This window comes from Aplosporella prunicola (assembly GCF_010093885.1).
Source record: "Aplosporella prunicola CBS 121167 unplaced genomic scaffold K452scaffold_7, whole genome shotgun sequence".
NCBI lineage: Eukaryota > Fungi > Ascomycota > Dothideomycetes > Botryosphaeriales > Aplosporellaceae > Aplosporella > Aplosporella prunicola.
Genome location: NW_022983535.1, coordinates 12,996 through 32,244, shown reverse-complemented (window position 1 = coordinate 32,244; position 19,249 = coordinate 12,996). Strand labels below are relative to the sequence as shown.

At 48.6% G+C, this 19,249-nt stretch overlaps 3 protein-coding genes across 3 annotated transcripts; 2 read left to right on the top strand and 1 right to left on the bottom strand.

Annotated features, from left to right (window-relative positions):
• Positions 1-161: 161 nt before the first annotated feature.
• On the bottom strand, positions 162-7,936 carry K452DRAFT_316749 (uncharacterized protein). Its single transcript, XM_033543999.1, has 9 exons — positions 7,785-7,936; positions 6,900-7,732; positions 6,730-6,840; positions 5,001-6,679; positions 3,774-4,941; positions 2,565-3,709; positions 2,163-2,507; positions 1,972-2,101; positions 162-1,895 (listed from the first exon to the last, which is right to left on the bottom strand). Exons 1-9 carry the CDS (start codon positions 7,900-7,902, stop codon positions 318-320), a joined length of 7,107 nt encoding a protein of 2,368 aa, XP_033399666.1. The 5' UTR covers positions 7,903-7,936; the 3' UTR covers positions 162-317.
• A 651-nt stretch (positions 7,937-8,587) lies between these two features.
• On the top strand, positions 8,588-15,515 carry K452DRAFT_266997 (uncharacterized protein). Its single transcript, XM_033538824.1, has 8 exons — positions 8,588-9,000; positions 9,048-9,333; positions 9,385-10,345; positions 10,433-11,028; positions 11,084-11,128; positions 11,181-11,339; positions 11,397-14,031; positions 14,104-15,515. The coding sequence occupies exons 1-8, from the start codon at positions 8,705-8,707 to the stop codon at positions 15,294-15,296; spliced, it is 6,171 nt and encodes a 2,056-aa protein (XP_033399665.1). The 5' UTR covers positions 8,588-8,704; the 3' UTR covers positions 15,297-15,515.
• Positions 15,516-16,488: 973 nt separating this feature from the next.
• Positions 16,489-18,099, top strand: K452DRAFT_224000 (uncharacterized protein; the record flags this gene model as incomplete). Its single annotated transcript, XM_033536662.1, has 4 exons — positions 16,489-16,784; positions 16,842-17,111; positions 17,193-17,568; positions 17,620-18,099. The coding sequence occupies 4 exons, from the start codon at positions 16,489-16,491 to the stop codon at positions 18,097-18,099; spliced, it is 1,422 nt and encodes a 473-aa protein (XP_033399664.1).
• Between the last annotated feature and the right edge of the window lie 1,150 nt (positions 18,100-19,249).

The following is a 19,249-nucleotide window of genomic DNA, read 5'->3' as shown; positions in this document are numbered from 1 at the left end:
ATATCTAACAGACGTGAGAGCACTGCCTTTAGCCTTGCAGAAGGCCGTGACTGCTAAATAAAATAAAAAAGTGCGTGAAAGAAAGTACGTGTTGGCTGTTTGCTGTTTGTAGTTTGCCTGCAGTAGAGATTTGTAGAAGCACCTAGTAGCACAGAGAACATGAAACCATGATTGGTACCTGAAATTAGCTTTATATAATAATGATGTTAAGCTACAAGCTACCTACCCAAATTCACAAAACTCAAACGCTTTCCCGTACGGCTACAATACGTTCAATAAACTTCTACTGTGAATAATTGTCGCAACTGTCACTAAGCTCACGACCCTGCTGCAGTCACCAGCTTGCTCTTCTCCGTGATCTTTTCGGCAAAGCTCTCAATGGGCACAGCTGCAAGAATTTCCAACAAAGCCATGTTCGCCTTCAGCTCTCTTGTGATCCAGTTTCTTACCTCCAGTGCCACGAGCGAATCAACGCCGTACCGATACAACGGCCGACTAGGGTCAACCTCTGATGAAGGCATCTGGAGGATGTCCGCTGTCTTGTGAACTAAAGCCCCCGTAATGATTTCTGTTGCCTCTTCCTTGCTGGAGGCCTTGGAAATTCTGGCAGCAAGCGATACAGCAGAGCCTTGGCTCTCTGTCGAGGCAGAGACAGCCACGGTAGTGACAGCCAGAGGTCCAAAGCGTGGGTCGCTGAAGTAGTCGGGCTGAGCAAGACCGTGAGTAGCCATGATGTCCGCGGTACCCAATCCGGTGCAAACCTGTACAGGGCAATGTTCTTGAGAACCCCGGTACTGCTGGTTGATTAAACTCTTCATGAGGGCGTGGAATGCAGGTTCGCGGATGCCCAACACCTCTTCCCAGAGTTTGATGTTACCACTGGTGCCTGTCTCCGCAAGTACACCAACGTCGCGCATGATACCAAGGTTTACGGAGATGGCCTTGAGGCCCTGAGAGCGGCGATAGTGAGCAAGGGCATCCTGGTATGTGTTTCCAGCGGAATATTGGGCCTGACTAGGGTACCCAAAGATTCCAGAAGTTGACGAACAGATGACCATGAAATCCAGCGGTCGCTCGTGGCCGAAGTATTTATGAAGGTTCCATGTTCCCTGGACCTTCGGACCGACGGGAAGTTTCCACTCTTTATACGACATCTTCTCGAAAACAATGTCTCGGAGTACCATGGCCATCTGGATAACGCCCTTGATCGGTGGCAGGTCCTGTGCGCACTGGTCCATAGCAGCGAGGAAGGAGGCGGAATTGGATATATCGCCACGATAGGCTCTGACCTGTGCCCCGCCAGCCGCGAGCTCATCCACGACAGCTTTCGCCTGTGGCGTGGTATTGCCAGATCGTGAGAGAAACGCGATGTTTCGAGCTCCAGATGCCAGAAACTCTTTCGCGAGACTACGACCCAAGCCACCCAAGCCGCCAACAAAAAGATATGTGGATTCAGGGTCAAGCTTTAAAGAGTCTTTGGCTTTGCGTAGGACAGGAGCGTTGGCATCGTCTGGGAAGGAGAGTACCAACTTTCCGCGATGCTTGCCTTGTTGCATGGTTCGGAATGCTTCCCCAACCTGACCAATTGGGTACGAGACGACGGAAGTCGGAGGTCGGAGAATGCCCTTCTCAATCAGTGCGAAACACTGATGGAATAGTTTGTAGAATTCTTCCGGATCTTCGTCATAAAGAGTGAGATTATTGACGAAGGCGAACGAAGTGCTTTTCCGGAATGGTCGCATATCGAGACGCATGTTGTTGGCAATGTCACGAAGACCAATCTCAACAAATGTTCCGAAAGATGCGAGGCATCCCCAGGAAGCTCTTAACAACTCGCCAGACAATGAGTTGAGAATGCAGTCGACGCCTCGGCCACCCGTTACCCGATTGATACCCTGTTGAGTAGGATGCGGTCAGTACGCACCACAAAAAAGGCTAAAGAAAGACGAAGGCAGTTATGGAATATCTTACCTTGACGAAACTAGCATCGCGCGAGTTAAAGATGTGTTCATCAGGGATACCGTACTGTTCGGTTATAAGCCTACGCTTGTCATCTGTGCCCACGGTGACATAGATGATGAGCTCGAGATATTTGGCCAACCTAAATTGGCAAATTATCAGTATTTAAAATCAGTATGCCCTGATAGCATAGAAATACTTACTGTATTGCCGCTTGCCCCACGCCTCCCGCTGCAGCATGAATCAACACCGACTGGCCTTTGCGAAGCTTCGCCGCACGGACGAACGCGTAATACGCAGTCGAGTGCACAGTAGGAACCGATGCGGCCTCTTCGAAAGACATAGAGTCTGGGATCTTAGCTAGGCCTCGATAGTCCACTCGGATCTTGGTTGCGTGGCATCCGAGTTGCAGAGGCTGCATGGTACAAACACGATCACCAGGCTTGAAACTGGTAGCCTTGGTGCCAACTCGTATTACGGTACCACTGGCTTCTAGGCCAAGTCCCTGCTGGGGAATTAGACCCATAGAAGCCATAATATCCTTAAAGCTACAGGCCATCAAAATTAGTTTGTCAACTAGACGATCCATGTGTCAAAGTACTTACTTTAGGCCCGTAGCCTTGACTTGGATATCGACTTCGTGTTCTTCGAGTGGAGGTAGCAGCCTTTCATCCGGGACAAATCTCAAAGTGTCCAAAAGACCTGGCTTGCCAATAGTGAGCCGCAGCGCTTCACCATTGTCACCTACAGTCTCAATGCGAGTAGAGTCTTCCAGATGGTGGCGGACACTTTCGTTTTGCTGGAAACTTTTGAAAATGCGAGCAACTTGAAGGCGACCGTCTACTTCTCGATACTCACTGTCGGTGCTGTCCGACTCGAGGATCCGGGTCGCAAGTGAGGGACCGTGCTGCAACCCTGTTGAACTAAGGTGCAAGACTTGGAACTTTGTACCTGCCATCTCGCTCTTCATACATCGCAAGAAGCCGTCTACCATTCCGAGAGCTGGATTGTCGCCAGATGTGATCCACAGGAGCCTCTCACAGCTCAACACCACTGTTCGAATGCTCTTGAAATCGCGCTCCGAGAGGTTATCCAACAGTGGCTTCTCAAGCTCCAGCAAAGATATGCACGTCTTATCCTTAATGCTGAGAGCATTAAAGTCATCGTCCCAAGAGTTTATAAGGACAGAGTAGCCTTGGCTCTGTAGGATATCCTGGAGCGTAGAGGAGAGTTTCTGAGTGTCGACTCCAGCTGTGGACGGCTCGAAAATGGATATCTCGTGTTTTGGCGAGCCATTCGTGACAATCCCAGATTGCAAACCTCTGTGAGTGCTATATGCGAGTGTTTTACTGCCGTCAATGCTTGGGATGATTTCGAAACCCATGCTCGCCAACTTTGAAGCTGCAGCTTCATTAGATGCAGCCACGACAATAGTGGCTTCAGGTTTGACCAGTTGCTGACTTGCAAGGTTAACAAGTCTCTCGAGATCGTCTGTGTCTGAAACATCATGCGAAATGATTAACAAGTCCATGGAAGCTTTGTCAGTTGGCACCAGAGTATCGTCATCGCCAAAGGACAAAATCCGAGTATTGCCCCCATCGTCAGCTTTTGCAACAGCATAACGGACCCGGCTCTGAGGAACAACGCTTCCAGATAGGCTTGACATGGTTGCATTTGTACGATCACCTGTCTCTGAGATCAACTCGACGACGGTTGCCGCCGGGTTGTTGTGAAGTATCATGCGAACAAGCTACAATACGGGTTAGCTGAATCCCAATTTAGTTTCTAATGGGAAGCTTCAAAGCCAAACTCACCTCAGTAAATCTATCCTGAGCTGCAAATGCGCTCAATGCCTGGTCGATTTCATCAGGTCTAAGTAGACCAAGGGCATGGTTCCATGTGACTTCGGATGTTATATCAGCCCGATCCACTTCGATGCTGTCACCGTCGGGCTTCCCAGAATCCATGTCTAATTCTGAGGTTCGGAAATCTTTAACTGTCATGAAGACGGTGGAAAGGTTCTTGTCGAAGACGGCTATATCTGCGGATAACTCGTTGAAGCCGTACCTTTCTGCTCGACAAAGACCTGGCATGATGTAGTCTGCATCAGCCGGAATACTAGCAGATATCTCTAACTCGCCGATTGATGTCGGCATAAAAGGCTTGTCGAACTCAAAGGTGCCGTTGTTGTATGTAGCCCCGAGCGAACCCTGAAAAATTGCATCGAGAGAAGCAGCATTGATGAGGAACGGTCGATCCAGCTGGTCCTTACTGAATGTCTCTCCAATATCGACAAGTCGGATATCGAAGACAGTCTTGCCATAGCCTGGACGGCAACTCTCCACGCCTTGGAACAACTCTCCATAGTTCCAGGAGACCTTGACAAACTGTTGATAATATCGCTCTTTGGAATAAACCTCCGGACACTCATGGTGAATGCGATGGTAGTCTTCAATCTGCGCGGCAACGATCATGGCGTCCTCAGCAATCATTTGCAGGCTACGGTTATCGTCGTAGTCGATCGTTACCAACCCTCGTGCATTGTCCCGCAGTTGGTCTGTGCCAACACAAGATGAGACAGTGAACTCCCACCAGCTCGCCGGCGTTGACCCAGTGGTGGCGATGAGATGTGGTCGCAAGTGAATGATAACCTCAGTAGCCTGGTCTTCTGGAAGAGCCATGGCAGCAAAGAGATTAACATCGCGTAATCTGAAGGCACGGACTGTCTTTCCTGAATCTGCCAACTGTTGGGCGGCTTCTAAGACCATGCTCACAATCCCGGCTCCTGGAAACAAAACTGTGCTGCCAGCAGTGTGGCCGCGGAGCCAAGGTTCGTCTGAGAGTCTTATAAAGCTTCGCCATTCATATTGGTTTTCGGCCAGCGTAGGGAGTTGCGCACCGATGAGACTTCTTGTGGGAAACTTCTGTGCTATGAGCTCCCTATGAATGCGAGAGTCGGCACGGAAAGTTTTCGAGTGGTTCCTACGTCGCAAAATTTGCTGTTAGCCTACATTTCATGATATCGAGGCAATAAGACTCACCATTGATACGGAGGGAGATTCGTCAGAAGGCTGCAGTGCAAATCGCCGTTCGCTTCTTGCACGTTGAACTGTACACCCTGAAGGAACAAATCTCCAGCAAATTTGAGACTACAATCGAGTGCGTTCTCACCGCGAGTAAGCACTGAACTGTAGCCAACATTTTTGATACCATGATGAGAAAGAATCTGCTCGATCGGCCCACCCAGTGCGCTGTGAGGGCCAATCTCAACCAGAAGGTCGACCGTATTCCCTCCATCACCGTCGGATGGCACGACCAGTTCTTTAACGGCGTCCGCGAACAGAACGGGGGAAACTAAGTTTCGAATCCAGTAGTAGGGACCTAAAAGCTCGGAATCCACTTCGCTGCTCGTGACGCTCGATACCATTACGGGTTGACCCTCGACTGATTGCGCAGGCTCGATGTCTGCGATTGAGGATGAATATTCGCCCACGGCAGAGCTCATATGGGTCGAATGATAGGCGACATCAACCTTGAGTCGTCGAGCAAACACACCTCGCTTTTCTAAGAAAATCTTTAGCTCTTCAAGTGCAGCAACATCGCCGGAAAGGGTGACACTCGAAGGTGAATTGACACAAGCGACAGTCACGGCGCCACCGGAGAGCTTAGCCTCGACGATTAGGTTTTGGGCATCTTCTGGGGAAGACCCAACAGCCATCATGCCGCCTTTGAGGTGCTTGAGCCCGGCAGATGTTTTGCCCCTGAAATAGGCCACTGCTATAGCGTCGTGGTGGGATAAAGCTCCGGTGGCATAAGCTGCAGCGATTTCTCCACTTGAATGACCAACAACCTTCAATGGAGTTATACCCCACGAACTCAGTTCATCGACCAGGGCAATCTGCAAGACTGAGCAAATTGGCTGTGAAATCGCGGGAATTCCAAGTCGCGACTCGTCTTTGTCCTTGGCCAGCTCCGCGATTGGGTCCCAGTCGCATCCGAGGGTTTTCAAAATCTCGGCAGACTTTGCCACAGAACCCTTGAACACGGGGTGCTCTAGTAGCTCGAGGCCCATCCGCGCCCATTGAGCGCCTTGCCCAGTGAAGACAAAGCCAATGCGTGGTTGGCTGGTTGACATGCGAGAGGCGTTCTCTCCCGGATCCGTTGTTAACTTCTCCCGCACCTCCGCCGCATTTTCAGCTAGGAAACTGGCCCTCCAAGATAAGCCGGATCTTGCAATTGCAAGCGTGTATGCAAGGTTGGCGAGATAGTCCGGGGTCGATGCAGCAGGGCCATGACTCTCTAGGTGCTCCGCAAGTGCCTTGCCCACGCGCTTGAAACCAGCCTGATCCTGACTGCTAAGGACAAACAATCTCTTCCCTGGATGATGGGCGCTATGTAGAGCAGTACCATCGCCATTGACGAGTTTGTCGTTTGCAGTACTATTGCCGTTGGTAAGATGTCTTTGACTGGGTTTGAATGACTCCAGGATGACGTGTCCGTTCGTACCGCCCATGCCGAACCCACTGACGCTCATGCGTCGCACTGTCTGGGTAGCAGGCCAGGGCGTTAGCTTTGTAGGTACCGCCATGTTCCATTCTTGTAGAGGAATGGCAGGATTTGCCTTCGAAAAGTAGATGTTTGGAGGAATTAGTCCATTTTCCAGGGCAAGCACACCCTTGATAATGCCGGCAACACCGGCAGCAGCCTCAAGATGGCCAATCTGCTAATAATTAGTTGCATGATCTCGGACGGAACAGGCTTCTCACTCACGTTTGGCTTAACACTGCCAATCCACAGCTTGCGAGACTTGGTGGTGCCCTGGCCAATGGTGCGGTGAATTGCTCCGATCTCTTTTGGATCACCCGCCTTAGTGCCGGTACCCTGGGACATATCCGCATTAGCTCAATCAAAATTGTCAACCATCTTGGAGTTTTACTTACATGGGCTTCGACATATTGAGTAGACCCATAATCTAAACCATTCGACTCGTACACATACTTGATCAAAGCGGCTTGTGCTTCGCTTGAAGGCATTGTCACACCCTGCGTCCAACCATCGGAGTTCACACCTGAGCCTCGAATAACAGCTCGAATAGAATCTCCGTCTTCAAGGGCTCTGTCCAGTCGCTTCAAGACCAGAATTCCACAGCCTTCACCGCGGGCATAGCCACCTGCATTCTCATCGAATGCTCTTGAGTGACCCTCAGGGTTTAAAAAGCCCAAGTTGTGGAGATGCATGTTCGCATCTGGGCTGAGGATCATACCAACGCCCCCGACGATGGCCATTTCCGATTCTCCCGACTTTATGCTTTGACAACCAAGGTGAGTTGCTACGAGGCTCGACGAGCAGGCCGTGTGGACGGTGGCGCTAGGACCATGGATATCCAGGAAATGAGAGACGCGATTGGAGATCATCTCCTCGCTGATTCCCAAAATGTGATATTTGGGGTAATGCCCAAAATCCCGCACAATACCATCTCGATAATCGCTCATCGAGGAGCCGATGTAGCACGCTGTTTGAGTGCCTGCAATCTTTTGGAGAGGCTTGCCAGCATTTTCCAAGGCTTCATAGACGACTTCTAGAGCTATGCGCTGTTTTGGGTCGAGCGCAATGGCTTCCGCGGCCGTAATGTTGAAAAATGATGGGTCAAACGCATACGGATCTTGCTTGAGGAAGTGTCCACCCTTGGTAGGCAAGACATTTTGTCGATCTTTAGCATTGGGATGGTAAAATGCATCCGTATTGTACCGATCCGTTGTTGAAGAGTAGGCATCTTTAAGACTGTCAGTAGAGTTTCGAGAGTGATTTGCATCGATTATACTTGCCCTTTCCATTCTTCAAGAGATCCCAGAACTTCGATGGTGAGGAAGCATCGCCGGGGAAGCGACATGCTAAGCCGACAATGGCAATTGGGACGTGTGGTGAATGGCTGGTTGACGACATGATGTCTAAACACTCAAACAGCAACGAATTCTATCACAACTTTACTAGACCTACTTTCATTCTGGACAGTCCTATATTGTACTATCTCCCATTCCTTGCCACGCACAGCATGTTTAGTGCTTACATGAAAAGTGCATATCGTGAAGTTCGGTGCTTACACTTCTAAGCAGCGAACATTATCCCTCCCCAGCACGTACTTTCTACATGCCTCGTACGTCATTAACTCCTTCTATTCAGCTTATCTTCATTTGAGGTTATTCCTTACAACGCGTCATGTCGAAATTTTCCCCTGCAACTACCCTACTAGGGGGTGTAAGCACTAGCGCACGAAATCTGACTTAAAGTTGATTATACTGCAAGCCTTAGTCTAGTGCTTATTTTACCAAGGTCGGTTTTTTGAAGAGCGCTTACAGGCCTTGCTCGGAGTGTTTAAAGTCTCCAACATAACGATAAGAAAGAAGAGGGGAAATATTAATAAGCGCCGAAACCACATACGTGTTTTTGCGTGAGCACTAAGGGAAATCTCTAGGCCGAAAAATATTGATGTAAGCACCAAAGAGGTGGCGCATGGTAGTGCAGCCATTCAGGTTCCATAGCTTCGATAACCATTTTCAGTCCCAAGGAGTATAGACCGGATATTTCCTTTGACGATAATTCCGTATACCCTATATCATATGTATACCTACACATGGTGAAGTTGCACATCGGCTTCATACCCGTTCTCAAGTTCCAACACATCGCTTTACGCGAAGCAGCTTGATTTCGAAAACCTTGTCCACTGGCGGTATTACTCCTACAAGAGATGGAGGCTACTCAGCAGAAAATCCTCTTTGTTGGGGACAACACAGATTCCTGGATTGAAGGGATCGACCAGCTTTACAGACAAGCTGTATCGATGCCATGGCTCCAAACCTTCCTGGAAGACATATTTCAGGCAGCAAAGGACGAAATCAAAGAAAGAGATCATGTTCTGAGAGACAGCATTGCCGATTGCTCTAGCCTTCTTGAACTCGCAAATCGATATCGTCATGAGGCCGACGAAGTGGGCATGGCGCATGCTATCTTGGTACATGCTTTGAGAGCGGCAATGTTACTACAGTAAGTTCTGACCCGTCCGATTGTTAACCATAGCTAACAAGAAAAAGATGGGTTAAACGAGAGCCGCAACTTGTGAGCGCAACTGGGCCCAAGCCTGAAAACCTCGGAATCTCTGGAGGCCTTGCAAATCTCTGTGCAGTGGCCGTCGCTACAGATTTTGCATCTCTATACGCTGCTGTTCTGGAGGTAGCGAGGGTATTTTTTAGACTATGCATCATCACATCGGTACGATCAAGGGCTATTGAGGACCGCCCTGGAAGCTGGGGATGCGCTGTGATTGGCATCGCTCCAGATGAACTTCGCAAAGTTCTTGAACAGTTTCAACAAAGCATGGTACGTAGAAGCTTGGGAAACTATCTTGCTAAGCTGATGAAATATCATTAGGGAGTCCCGCCTATCAAGAGAGCGAAGGTCGCTATAACGGGCGACAGATGGTGTACCGTTATTGGCCCACCAACCGTCCTAGAGCTCATCATAAAGCAATGTCCCGCTTTGAAATCCCTTCCAAAAGACAAGTTGAATATCTTCGCCCTTCAGCACTGCGTTACAGTGTCCCAGGTGGACATTGACTACATCATTGGGTGCTCGGCTTTGCTTGACAAACCCGTCCTTCCCAACTTCAGGCTTTGGGGAATGGACGATCCTAAAGCCACTTACGCCAGCTGGGGAAACCTGCTAAGAGCCATGGCCCTCCAAGTTATCTCGGTGCCACTAGATATCACAAAGGTCGTTGGCCAACTCAATTCGTGGTTGGGTTCCCAACATCTTGACGTGAAAGTCATGGGCCCCAGCAGCCACACAGCCTATCTAGCGAGCATACTAAAAGCGGCTGGAAGCACCGCCTCTTTCCAAACAGATGAAAGTTTGGAAGAAACATGCATGCCTAGCCCAGGCCGGATTGCCATTGTAGGCATGGCGGGACGAGGCCCAAGCAGCGACAATCTCGAAGAATTCTGGAACATCATCATGTCGAAAAAGGACCTTGCCGAGGAGATTCCTAAAGACCGCTTCGACATTGACGAGTTCTATTGCGCCGAGCACAAAGATACGTGCACTTCAACCACCAGATTCGGCTGCTTCATGAACAAGCCCGGAAACTTTGATTCTCGGTTCTTCCGTGTATCACCAAGAGAAGCGTTGTTGATGGATCCATGTCATCGGCAGTTCTTGATGAGTACATATGAGGCTCTCGAGATGGCCGGATACTCGGACGGGCAAACCAGAGCGACGGACCCGAGAAAAATTGCAGCCTTCTTCGGGCAATCCACTGATGACTGGCATATGGTAACTCACCACGAACTCGGTTGCGATTCGTATACATTGCAGGGAATTCAGCGTGCATTTGGTAAGTCTTCTAAATTTCAACGTCTAATGTCCCTTCTTTTTTTGTCTTCCTAGAACCGGACAATTGATTCTCACGCGTGGGATACAGGAGCTGGCCGTATTGCCTACCAATTTAAGTGGGAGGGCCCGACCTATTCGCTTGATTCCGCGTGCGCATCATCAGTTGCCGCTGTACACCTCGCTTCTATGAGTTTACGTGCCAAGGATATCGACATGGCTGTTGTCGGTGCGGCCAATATCAATACATGGCCCCACTCATGGACTGGTCTTAGCAAGTCTGGAGTTTTATCCGATACGGGGAACTGCAAAACCTATCGTGATGATGCGGACGGCTATTGTCGAGCCGATTTTGCTGGAACGGTTATTCTAAAGCGTCTAGAGGATGCGGTAGCGCAGAACGACAATATTCTAGCAGTAGTTGCTGGCTCTGGAAGAAACCACTCCGGCAATTCCACCTCCATCACAACTTCTGATGCCGGTGCGCAGGAGCGGCTGTTCCAGAAGGTTCTGAACAGTTCTCGAATCTCCCCGCATGACATTTCGTACGTCGAAATGCATGGAACTGGCACTCAGGTTGGTGATCCAGCAGAGATGGGGGCAATTGCGAGCATCTTCAAACACCGACAAGGACATGGGCCTTTGACAGTTGGCGGCGTCAAGGCTAACGTTGGCCACAGTGAAGCGGTAAGTACTTCCTTCTTAAACTGAACTCCTATTTTAATTTTAACAACTTACACAGGCCGCCGGCATGGCGTCGTTGCTGAAATGCTTGTTGATGTTTCAGGTAAGTGAATTCCACGGGAGGAATATATTGAATGTGTTGACACGTTATACAGAAAGATGTAATGCCGCCGCAAGCTGGAATGCCCCACGCGCTAAATCCCAAATATCCTTCTCTTTCCGAACTTGGCATTGACATCCCCTCGGAGCCCAAGGAATTTAAACCTATGGACCACAAACCGAGACGTATTCTTCTCAATAATTTTGATGCAGCGGTACGTTGTCTCTGGAAATTTAAATGTTTTGAATCAAGCTAATACTGATTTAAATAGGGCGGAAATGCTTGCATGCTGCTCGAAGATTACTCAGTCGTTGTCAAACAAGGTGTAGACCCTCGTAGCAGTCATGTCATCGTGACCTCCGGCAAAACCAAAGCGTCGTACCTTGCAAACAAGCGCAATCTCCTCGAATGGCTTCGAGCAAATGAAAATGCCAATATCCAAGACATTGCATACACGACTACCGCAAGAAGGATGCACCATCTCATTCGATTCGCTTGCACCGCTTCAACAACAAGAGAGCTGATTGGCAAACTCGAACAAGACACAGTAGATGCAGCTCTCTCACCCGTCTCATCGATCATCTTTGTCTTCACCGGACAGGGATCCCACTATGCCGGCATGGGAAGTGAGCTTTATGCTACGTGTCGCCCATTCCGCGAGACAATCGACTTGTGTGCGAGTATTTGCGAGGAGCACGGTTTCCCGCCTTTCCTCGACATTATCACCAACAAAGACACTGATGTGTCAACGAAGGACACATTACAAACTCAACTAGCCGTTGTCACACTTGAGGTTGGCCTCGCTTCCTTCTGGAGATCGTGCGGAATTCAACCAGCAATGGCCATAGGACACTCTCTGGGCGAGTATGCTGCTCTGCATGTTTGCGGCGTCCTCTCATTAGCCGACATGCTCTACCTCATTGGCCATCGCGCGCGACTGCTATCAGAGAGATGCGAAGCCAACGCTTGCGCTATGCTGGCCACGAAAATGTCTGCAGCGGCTGTTCACGATATTTTGGACACAAAACCACATCTATCCTGTGCAGTAGCCTGTCTAAACAGTCCCGATGCCACGGTTGTTAGCGGAAGCGCTGATGATATTGCCGAGTTCCAAAAATCTTTGACATCGCCTTCAAAACTTCTCTCAGTCCCGTACGGCTTTCACTCTTTCCAGATGGACCCGATGGTAGACGACTATATTGCCCTAGCAGGAGGCGTTACATATTCCACACCGAAAATCCCCGTGGCATCAACCCTGCTTGGCTCCGTTGTGGAGGCACCTGGTATCTTTAATGGACATTACCTAGGTCGCCAGACTCGGCACCCGGTAAATTTTGTAGGTGCGCTCAATGCTGTCAGAGACAAGCTTGGCGACCCTATCTGGCTCGAAATTGGACCGAGTCCAGTCTGTAGCTCCTTTGTTCGGGCCACTCTCTCTCCGTCTTCCAGCAAAATAATGTCCAGCTTGGAGTCCAACACCAATGCTTGGACGACTATTTCAAAGTGCCTCGCTGGCGCTTATACCAACGGTGTTTCCATTGACTGGCTTGCGCTACATGCCCCATTCACGGATGCATTGACACTGTTGACACTGCCGTCATATGCTTGGGATTTGAAGGACTTTTGGCTCACCTACACCGAAAAAGACAAAGCTCTTAATTCGGTTTCTACTCTCGCTCCAGCAAGAGAGATATCGACTTGCGCGCAACATGTTGTTCAAGAATCAACAACGCCAAAGCTCTCGGTAACGCTGCGAGCTTCGATTGCTAATCCCGGTTTCAAGGCTCTCGTCGATGGCCATCGGCTCCGAGGAGTGTCCGTGGTTCCAGGAAGTGTATTTTGCGAAGCAGCCGCTGCTGCTGCTAAATACACTCTCCATTACAGCAAAAGGCAAGACGCTGAGAGCATAAGGTTCACTGTCAAGGATGTATCCCTCAAGCGGCCACTGACGAGGAGCCTCGTGGGCTCTGAAGGGGAGTTGCTTACAACAGTCCTCACCGACACCTCATCCAGCAATAGGCTTCATGTTTCATGGAAAGCTTCCTCGCAGCGCTCTTCGTACGATCTCGGCAGTTGCTTGGTGACTGTCACTGATGCAAACGACCTACAGTCTAACTGGGACCGGATCTCCTACTTCATCAAGGGTAGGATGAACGAGTTGATCAGGATTGCCAAAGATGGAAACGGACACAGAATGCTACCTGGGATTCTCTACTCACTCTTTGCCAACACAGTCGAGTACGACCCCGCTTTCAAATGTATCAAAGAAGCGTTCATATCAAGCGACTTCGCGGAAGCCGCTGCAGAGATTGTTCTTTGCAATAATCCTCATGGGACCCAGTTTGTATCATCACCTTACTGGGGCGAGAGCCTTGTGCATCTAGCAGGCTTCCTCGTGAATGGAAACACCGACCGCCTTGGGGCGAAAACGACTTTTATGATGGATAGCTTTGACAGCCTCGAGCAGACCGTCGACATGGAACCAGGAAAGCCGTACTACACGTATGTTCGCATTTCGCAAAGAGACAAGACCACAACATGTTGCGACGTATACGTCTTCGACACAGAAAAGCTTGTCATGCAATGTTCCGCTCTCCGCTTTCATGAAGTTAGCAACGCCATCTTAGACCAACTCCTCGGGAAATCAGCAACCAGTTCCCAGGTGCAAGGAAAAGATACAATAAAGCCAACGCCTAGCCCCGAGCCCATTGGACTAGGACCTAGCCCACAGAGTCGTTCAAATTTCCAGAAGGATGCACCGAAAGTAGCAGAGACTGCGGCGTCGACAGGAGAAGAGAACACTACTTCAAACAACGAAGTTCTTGAAGCCATTCTTGACAGCATCTCAAAGGGAACTGGCACAGAAATTGCTGACCTTACTGATGATACAGTATTGGTTGACTTAGGTATGTCTTCAGTATCATGCAATGCCTCAGTAATAATTAGAAGCATGTTGGCTGACTTTGGGTACGCTACAGGCATTGACTCTATTATGGGCATTGAAATCACGACCAATGTAAACAACAGCACCGGCACGGATATGCTTCCTTCTTTTCTCTTGGACTACCACACGATTGGCAATTTGCGAAATGCGTTTGCAAAATCCCAAACTTCCACCCCGCACTCCGAACCCAGCTCCGACTTTTCCATGATTGAAAGCACTCCAAGATCCACGGACGGTGCAAGCACACCATTTATCAATGGTACAGCAGCAATTTCCGATGACACGTCGAAGAAGAATGCATCATCTTCGGAAGTTGAGGAGGACACTGTAATGGTTTCCTCACCAGCCGAGGATGATTCTCCAGCCCCGAGTACTAGACCCATACTTTTACATGGGCGCCCGTCAAGCGGAAAGAGACCATTCTACCTCATTGCCGATGGCACTGGCAGTATCGCCACGTACATACACCTGGCCCCATTGAGCTCGAACATCCCCGTCTATGGTATTGATTCGCCTTTCCTCCGCTGCCCAAGCAGGCTGACCACTGAAGTGGGCTTTCCGGGCGTTGCGAAAATCATAGTTGAAGCATTGATAAAGTTTCAACCGGAGGGACCTTTCTCGATTGGTGGATTTTCTGGTGGAGCAATGATCTCGTATGAGGTTTGCCGTCAGCTTGCAGCCGCTGGACGCACAGTGGAGAGCCTTTTGCTTATCGACATGTGCAGTCCTCGTCCTGTTGGCCTCCAGAAAAGTACTCTATATGGCTGGAGGGTCTACGAGAGTATCGCCAACGTGGATGGTCGCTGGAACGTATCCAACTCAACACAGCAACATATGCGCGGAATCTTCGCCTGCGTAGCCTCATACCACCCACCACCTATGAAACCCCAAGAGCGACCACTTCGCACTGCCATTATCTGGGCCAAGAAAGGCTCAATTCACCGGTGCTCTGGCGACCACGAACTGAGGAAGATGCTGGCTGAAGCGGATATTCCCACAGAACCGTTTCCTGGATTCATGGAAGACCCAAGGATGGGCGAGGTGGGTTGGAGTTTGCCTGACAAAACCCCTGCAGACCTAGGTCCCAATGGCTGGGATCGGTATGTTGGGGAGGCCAAATGCGTGTCTGTTGATGCAGATCATCTTGAAATGCCGATGCCGGGGCATGTGCACTTGCTACATGGCGCAATGGAAGAGATGCTTCCCTATCTACGACCTGAGTCTTGAGGCAGTAGCGCTCCTAGACACGAGGTATTTGTTTCTCGCAAGGCATGTGGAATCTGCGAGTGATTCTGATATGCAATTGGTAGATAGTGGTAACAGGTGGTGGCCCACAAGAAAGTGAATATTTAGTAATATTTCCAAGAATTGTTACGATAGAACGACTTTCGGTCCTGGGAAGATCCTCTGTGACTACATCTAAACAGTATAAAAATATAGCGCTACCTTGAGTATAGGATTCGTGTGAGCATTTGATGCATACTACAACGTAGAAGAATAAAAACAATATATCGTAAGGTAATAGGCCTTCTTAGACTATTAATAAGGAAAGGACTAAGCATTTATATTACGACTATAAACAAGATTGTTCCTTTACCAAAATACTAAGCGGGAGAAACACGAAATTCTATCTAAATTAGTTCTTTAAGAACTACTAAAGCCAGTCTATTAAGTAAACGTTAAAGTGCGTGAAATGCTGAAGGAAGATAGGCTTACTGCAGCGAAAGATTATGCTTAAGCTATTCCGTCTATGTAAGCAAATTATGCCCAGCTATAACTAGAACGTATGGATATTTAGCGGGATCATAAATAGGGCTACGTAGGAGGGGATTTTTTATTATAATAGTGCTAAAGCGTTATATTAAATTATATAATCTAACGATCGAGCTTTCTGTCTTTGATTAACCTATAAACCCGAGATCCTTATTAAGACCGGAAAGCAGCGGCTATCGCGCCCGCGCTGGGACTACGTTGACTAAAAATAAGAATGTAATTGGTTACTTTCTTAGCAGTTCTCTACCGTTTTATCAGCTAAGGCTTATTGTGATTAGGCTGCATTCCGCGTTGTCGCCATGTAAAAGAGAATTACTCTATTTCGCTACTCTGATAGTAAGCAGTAATTTGTTTTGGTAGTAATGGTGAGCACTAAAGCTACTGCAAGCGCCTATAGTAAGCGCTAAAACAACGGTAAGCACTTGCAGTAAGCACTAAAACTACACTAAGAACTAAATCGCGAGGCGTTTCTAAGATCCCGCTAACTTAGGCTGGCATTCTAAGAAGTACATTCTTTGTCCTTCTGCTTTATTTAATTCTACTACAACAACGTCGTTCTTTGTTACTTAACTATTCGCTTCTAGCACAACTTCTCTACAAACAGCCATTTCATTCAATAACTCCTTGTTCTTCCCATTCGATACGCATGGCGAACTCTCGACCTTTTCGGGTTATTGTTGTTGGTGGAAGCGTAGGAGGTCTAGCCGCGTCCCATGCGCTTCAGAAGGCAAACATCGATCATGTTGTTCTTGAAAAAGGAGAAATAGCTCCGGCAAGGGGTGCCGGTATCGGCGTACTTCCACACGGCTGTAGAATTCTTCAGCAGTTTGGATGTCTTGAAGAAGTGGAAGAGGAATGCAATCTTCTTGGAAAGAAAATCAACCTTCTTCCAGACGGCCGTATTATTGGAAACGGCAACCTCTTTAAGTTAAGCAGGGAGAAGTACGTTAAAGCCTTTATCCGAAGAAGTAGAAAACGATGAAGCTAATTAAGTAAAAGCCATGGATACGATTTTCCTGTTCTGGAACGAAGGCGCTTTCTCGAAATCATGTACGAGAAACTGCCGGATAAATCCAGGGTGAGGGCAGGAGTTGGTGTTGTAGACGTTATAGACTCTGAGGACAACGTAAAGGCGATACTAGCTGATGGTACCGTCGAAGAAGGCGACCTACTTATTGGATGCGACGGAGTACACAGTCTAATACGTAGCTTCATGTGGAGGAACGCAAATGCCGCCATTCCCGGGCTAATCACAGCCACAGAGAAAAAGTGTAAGTGAACCATTCAACCATTCCAACGGCATAAGTTCATAAACGAACACAGTACCTAAGCAAGCAGAACTGACATGAGAAAAACAGCCTTCCATACTGATTGGACCGCTCTGGTGGGGTTCGGCCCTACGCTACCGGGTACGAGTACCTGTGATGTCTCCATTGCGCACTGCGCAGGCAAGTCGTTTGCCGTGATAGGCCAGAAGAAGTATACATTCTGGTTCGTCACTTTCCGAAACCCGAAGCGCCACTACTGGCCAACCAGCCCGCGCTGGACACAGGCCGACGCCGAACAGTACGCTGCAACATGCTTCGAGTGCCCTATCTCGAGTACACATGTTTTTGGGGAGCTCTGGAAGAGTCGGGTGCGCGGGGAGCTAATCAATATCGAAGAAGGATTGTTGAAGCATATGTTTTTTGGTAGAGTTGTACTCGCCGGCGACGCCATGCACAAGGTAAGAAGAATAACAACTTTACAGTTCAGCCAAGTTGACATCGTCGCGCAGATGACTCCCAACCTGGGATTCGGAGGTAACTCCAGCATGGAAGGTGTTGTCGCGCTTACCAACCTTCTCCACCGAGCCATCAAGGATCACAATGCTCGAGGAACAAAGCCTGACAAGGCCGCCATTGAAGCTATACTTGGACAGTATCAAGCTGAACGTACAGCGCGCATGCGACCGGTTATTGATGTGTCTGCTCTGGTGACAAAAGTCGAAGCTTGGGAGAATTTGGGCTACAAAATCCTTTCGCGCGTCATGCCATTTCTTCCGGAGAGCTTGATCGCTCAACAAACAGCAAAAATCATCCAAGTCGCGCCAAAGCTCGAGTTTCTACCACCTCCACGCGATCCCAAAGCTGCCGTTCCATGGATCAGTAGCCGAACGAGACCGTCTAAAAAGGAAAGCATTTTCTCAAGCACAGAAAGCCGACTATATATTTTCTCTTTGCTACTTTTTTCTATGTTCCTTTATCGTGCTTTCTAGTTTATAATTGTCAGGTGGACGCGCTTAACAGTTAACCCTATACTACATTATATAAGTCCTTGTTGTATATTTGCGCTCTACGGTCATTTTATAGATAATTTACATGGATAACTATGTGTCTTATAAGTATAGAGACTGTTTATCGCTTTGCCTACTGCTATCGCTGCTGTCGCTCTGCTACTGCGCCTACTGCTGCTGCTTTGCCTGCTGCAGTCGCTACTATGCCTACTACTGTCGTATTGCTAGACGAGCTACTGCTGTCGCTCTGCCTACTACTGTCACTGTAAGCGACTATTTCGGTACGATGGTTACAGCGAGTAACCGCTAGCTGTAGTAAAGTTTATAGCGTAATATCTCTATAAAGACTATATAGAGGTACCTACTAAAAGATTTATCTAATTGTTATAGACCGTAAGGGAAATTAACCCGCGGGGTTAGAAAGACCTTATAAGCAGAAGGCCTACACGGGCTCGGAGACCGTAGGGGCTTAGTAACTACACGGTCCTAGCTCCTATAAGGCACCAGCCGCCGCACGGGTAGAATAACACGTATAATTAAAGCCTACACGGGAACGTAACCCGCAGGGACTCGAGCAACTAGTAGGAACTTAGTTAGCCAAAAAGCCCATAGGGAATCTAGGACTATAAGGGCGAAGACCGCCTATAGGAATCCCGTAGTATAGCTAGGAAGGCGAAGCTAGTAGAGTAGGGCGAGAGTAATAGACTTATCGCGTCCGCTCTAACGAAAGGAAGTTAGTTATTAGAAAGCTAGAAGACGGCTAATAGAAAAGTAGTACTAGGGTTACGTACGCCCTACGTATCGCCTATAGATTATATTTATTTATTTATTTATTTATATTTAACGTCCTTTTAGAGTTAGGGACTATTAAAGACGAGCTATTACCCGCTTCCGCTAGGGGAATAGAGCGTTAGTTATTAATTTAACCCTAGCTAGTAGTAGTATTTCGAATAGAACAACTCAACCAACACCTCTCGCACTAATAGGATCGCTATAACCAGCGCCCCTAGAACCTCGAAAATACTATCAAACGAATCAGCACAGCCTACTTACTTTGCAGACTAACTTGCACTAGGCCATAGGCCTTGGTTGTTGTGTTAACTGCAGGTAAAAACCTCTCTACCGGTTCCCC

What these genes read in the sequence shown, in the direction of transcription:
- K452DRAFT_316749 (XM_033543999.1), bottom strand. Translation starts at nt 7,902, where the DNA reads ATGTCGTCAACCAGCCATTCACCACACGTCCCAATTGCCATTGTCGGC. An exon ending in TCTCTTGAAGAATGGAAAGG is followed by an intron (nt 7,733 to 7,784) that starts GCAAGTATAATC and finishes ACAGTCTTAAAG; the next exon opens with ATGCCTACTCTTCAACAACG. An exon ending in CTCAATATGTCGAAGCCCAT is followed by an intron (nt 6,841 to 6,899) that starts GTAAGTAAAACT and finishes GATATGTCCCAG; the next exon opens with GGTACCGGCACTAAGGCGGG.
- K452DRAFT_266997 (XM_033538824.1), top strand. Translation starts at nt 8,705, where the DNA reads ATGGAGGCTACTCAGCAGAAAATCCTCTTTGTTGGGGACAACACAGAT. An exon ending in AATGCTTGTTGATGTTTCAG is followed by an intron (nt 11,129 to 11,180) that starts GTAAGTGAATTC and finishes CACGTTATACAG; the next exon opens with AAAGATGTAATGCCGCCGCA. An exon ending in TACAGTATTGGTTGACTTAG is followed by an intron (nt 14,032 to 14,103) that starts GTATGTCTTCAG and finishes GGTACGCTACAG; the next exon opens with GCATTGACTCTATTATGGGC.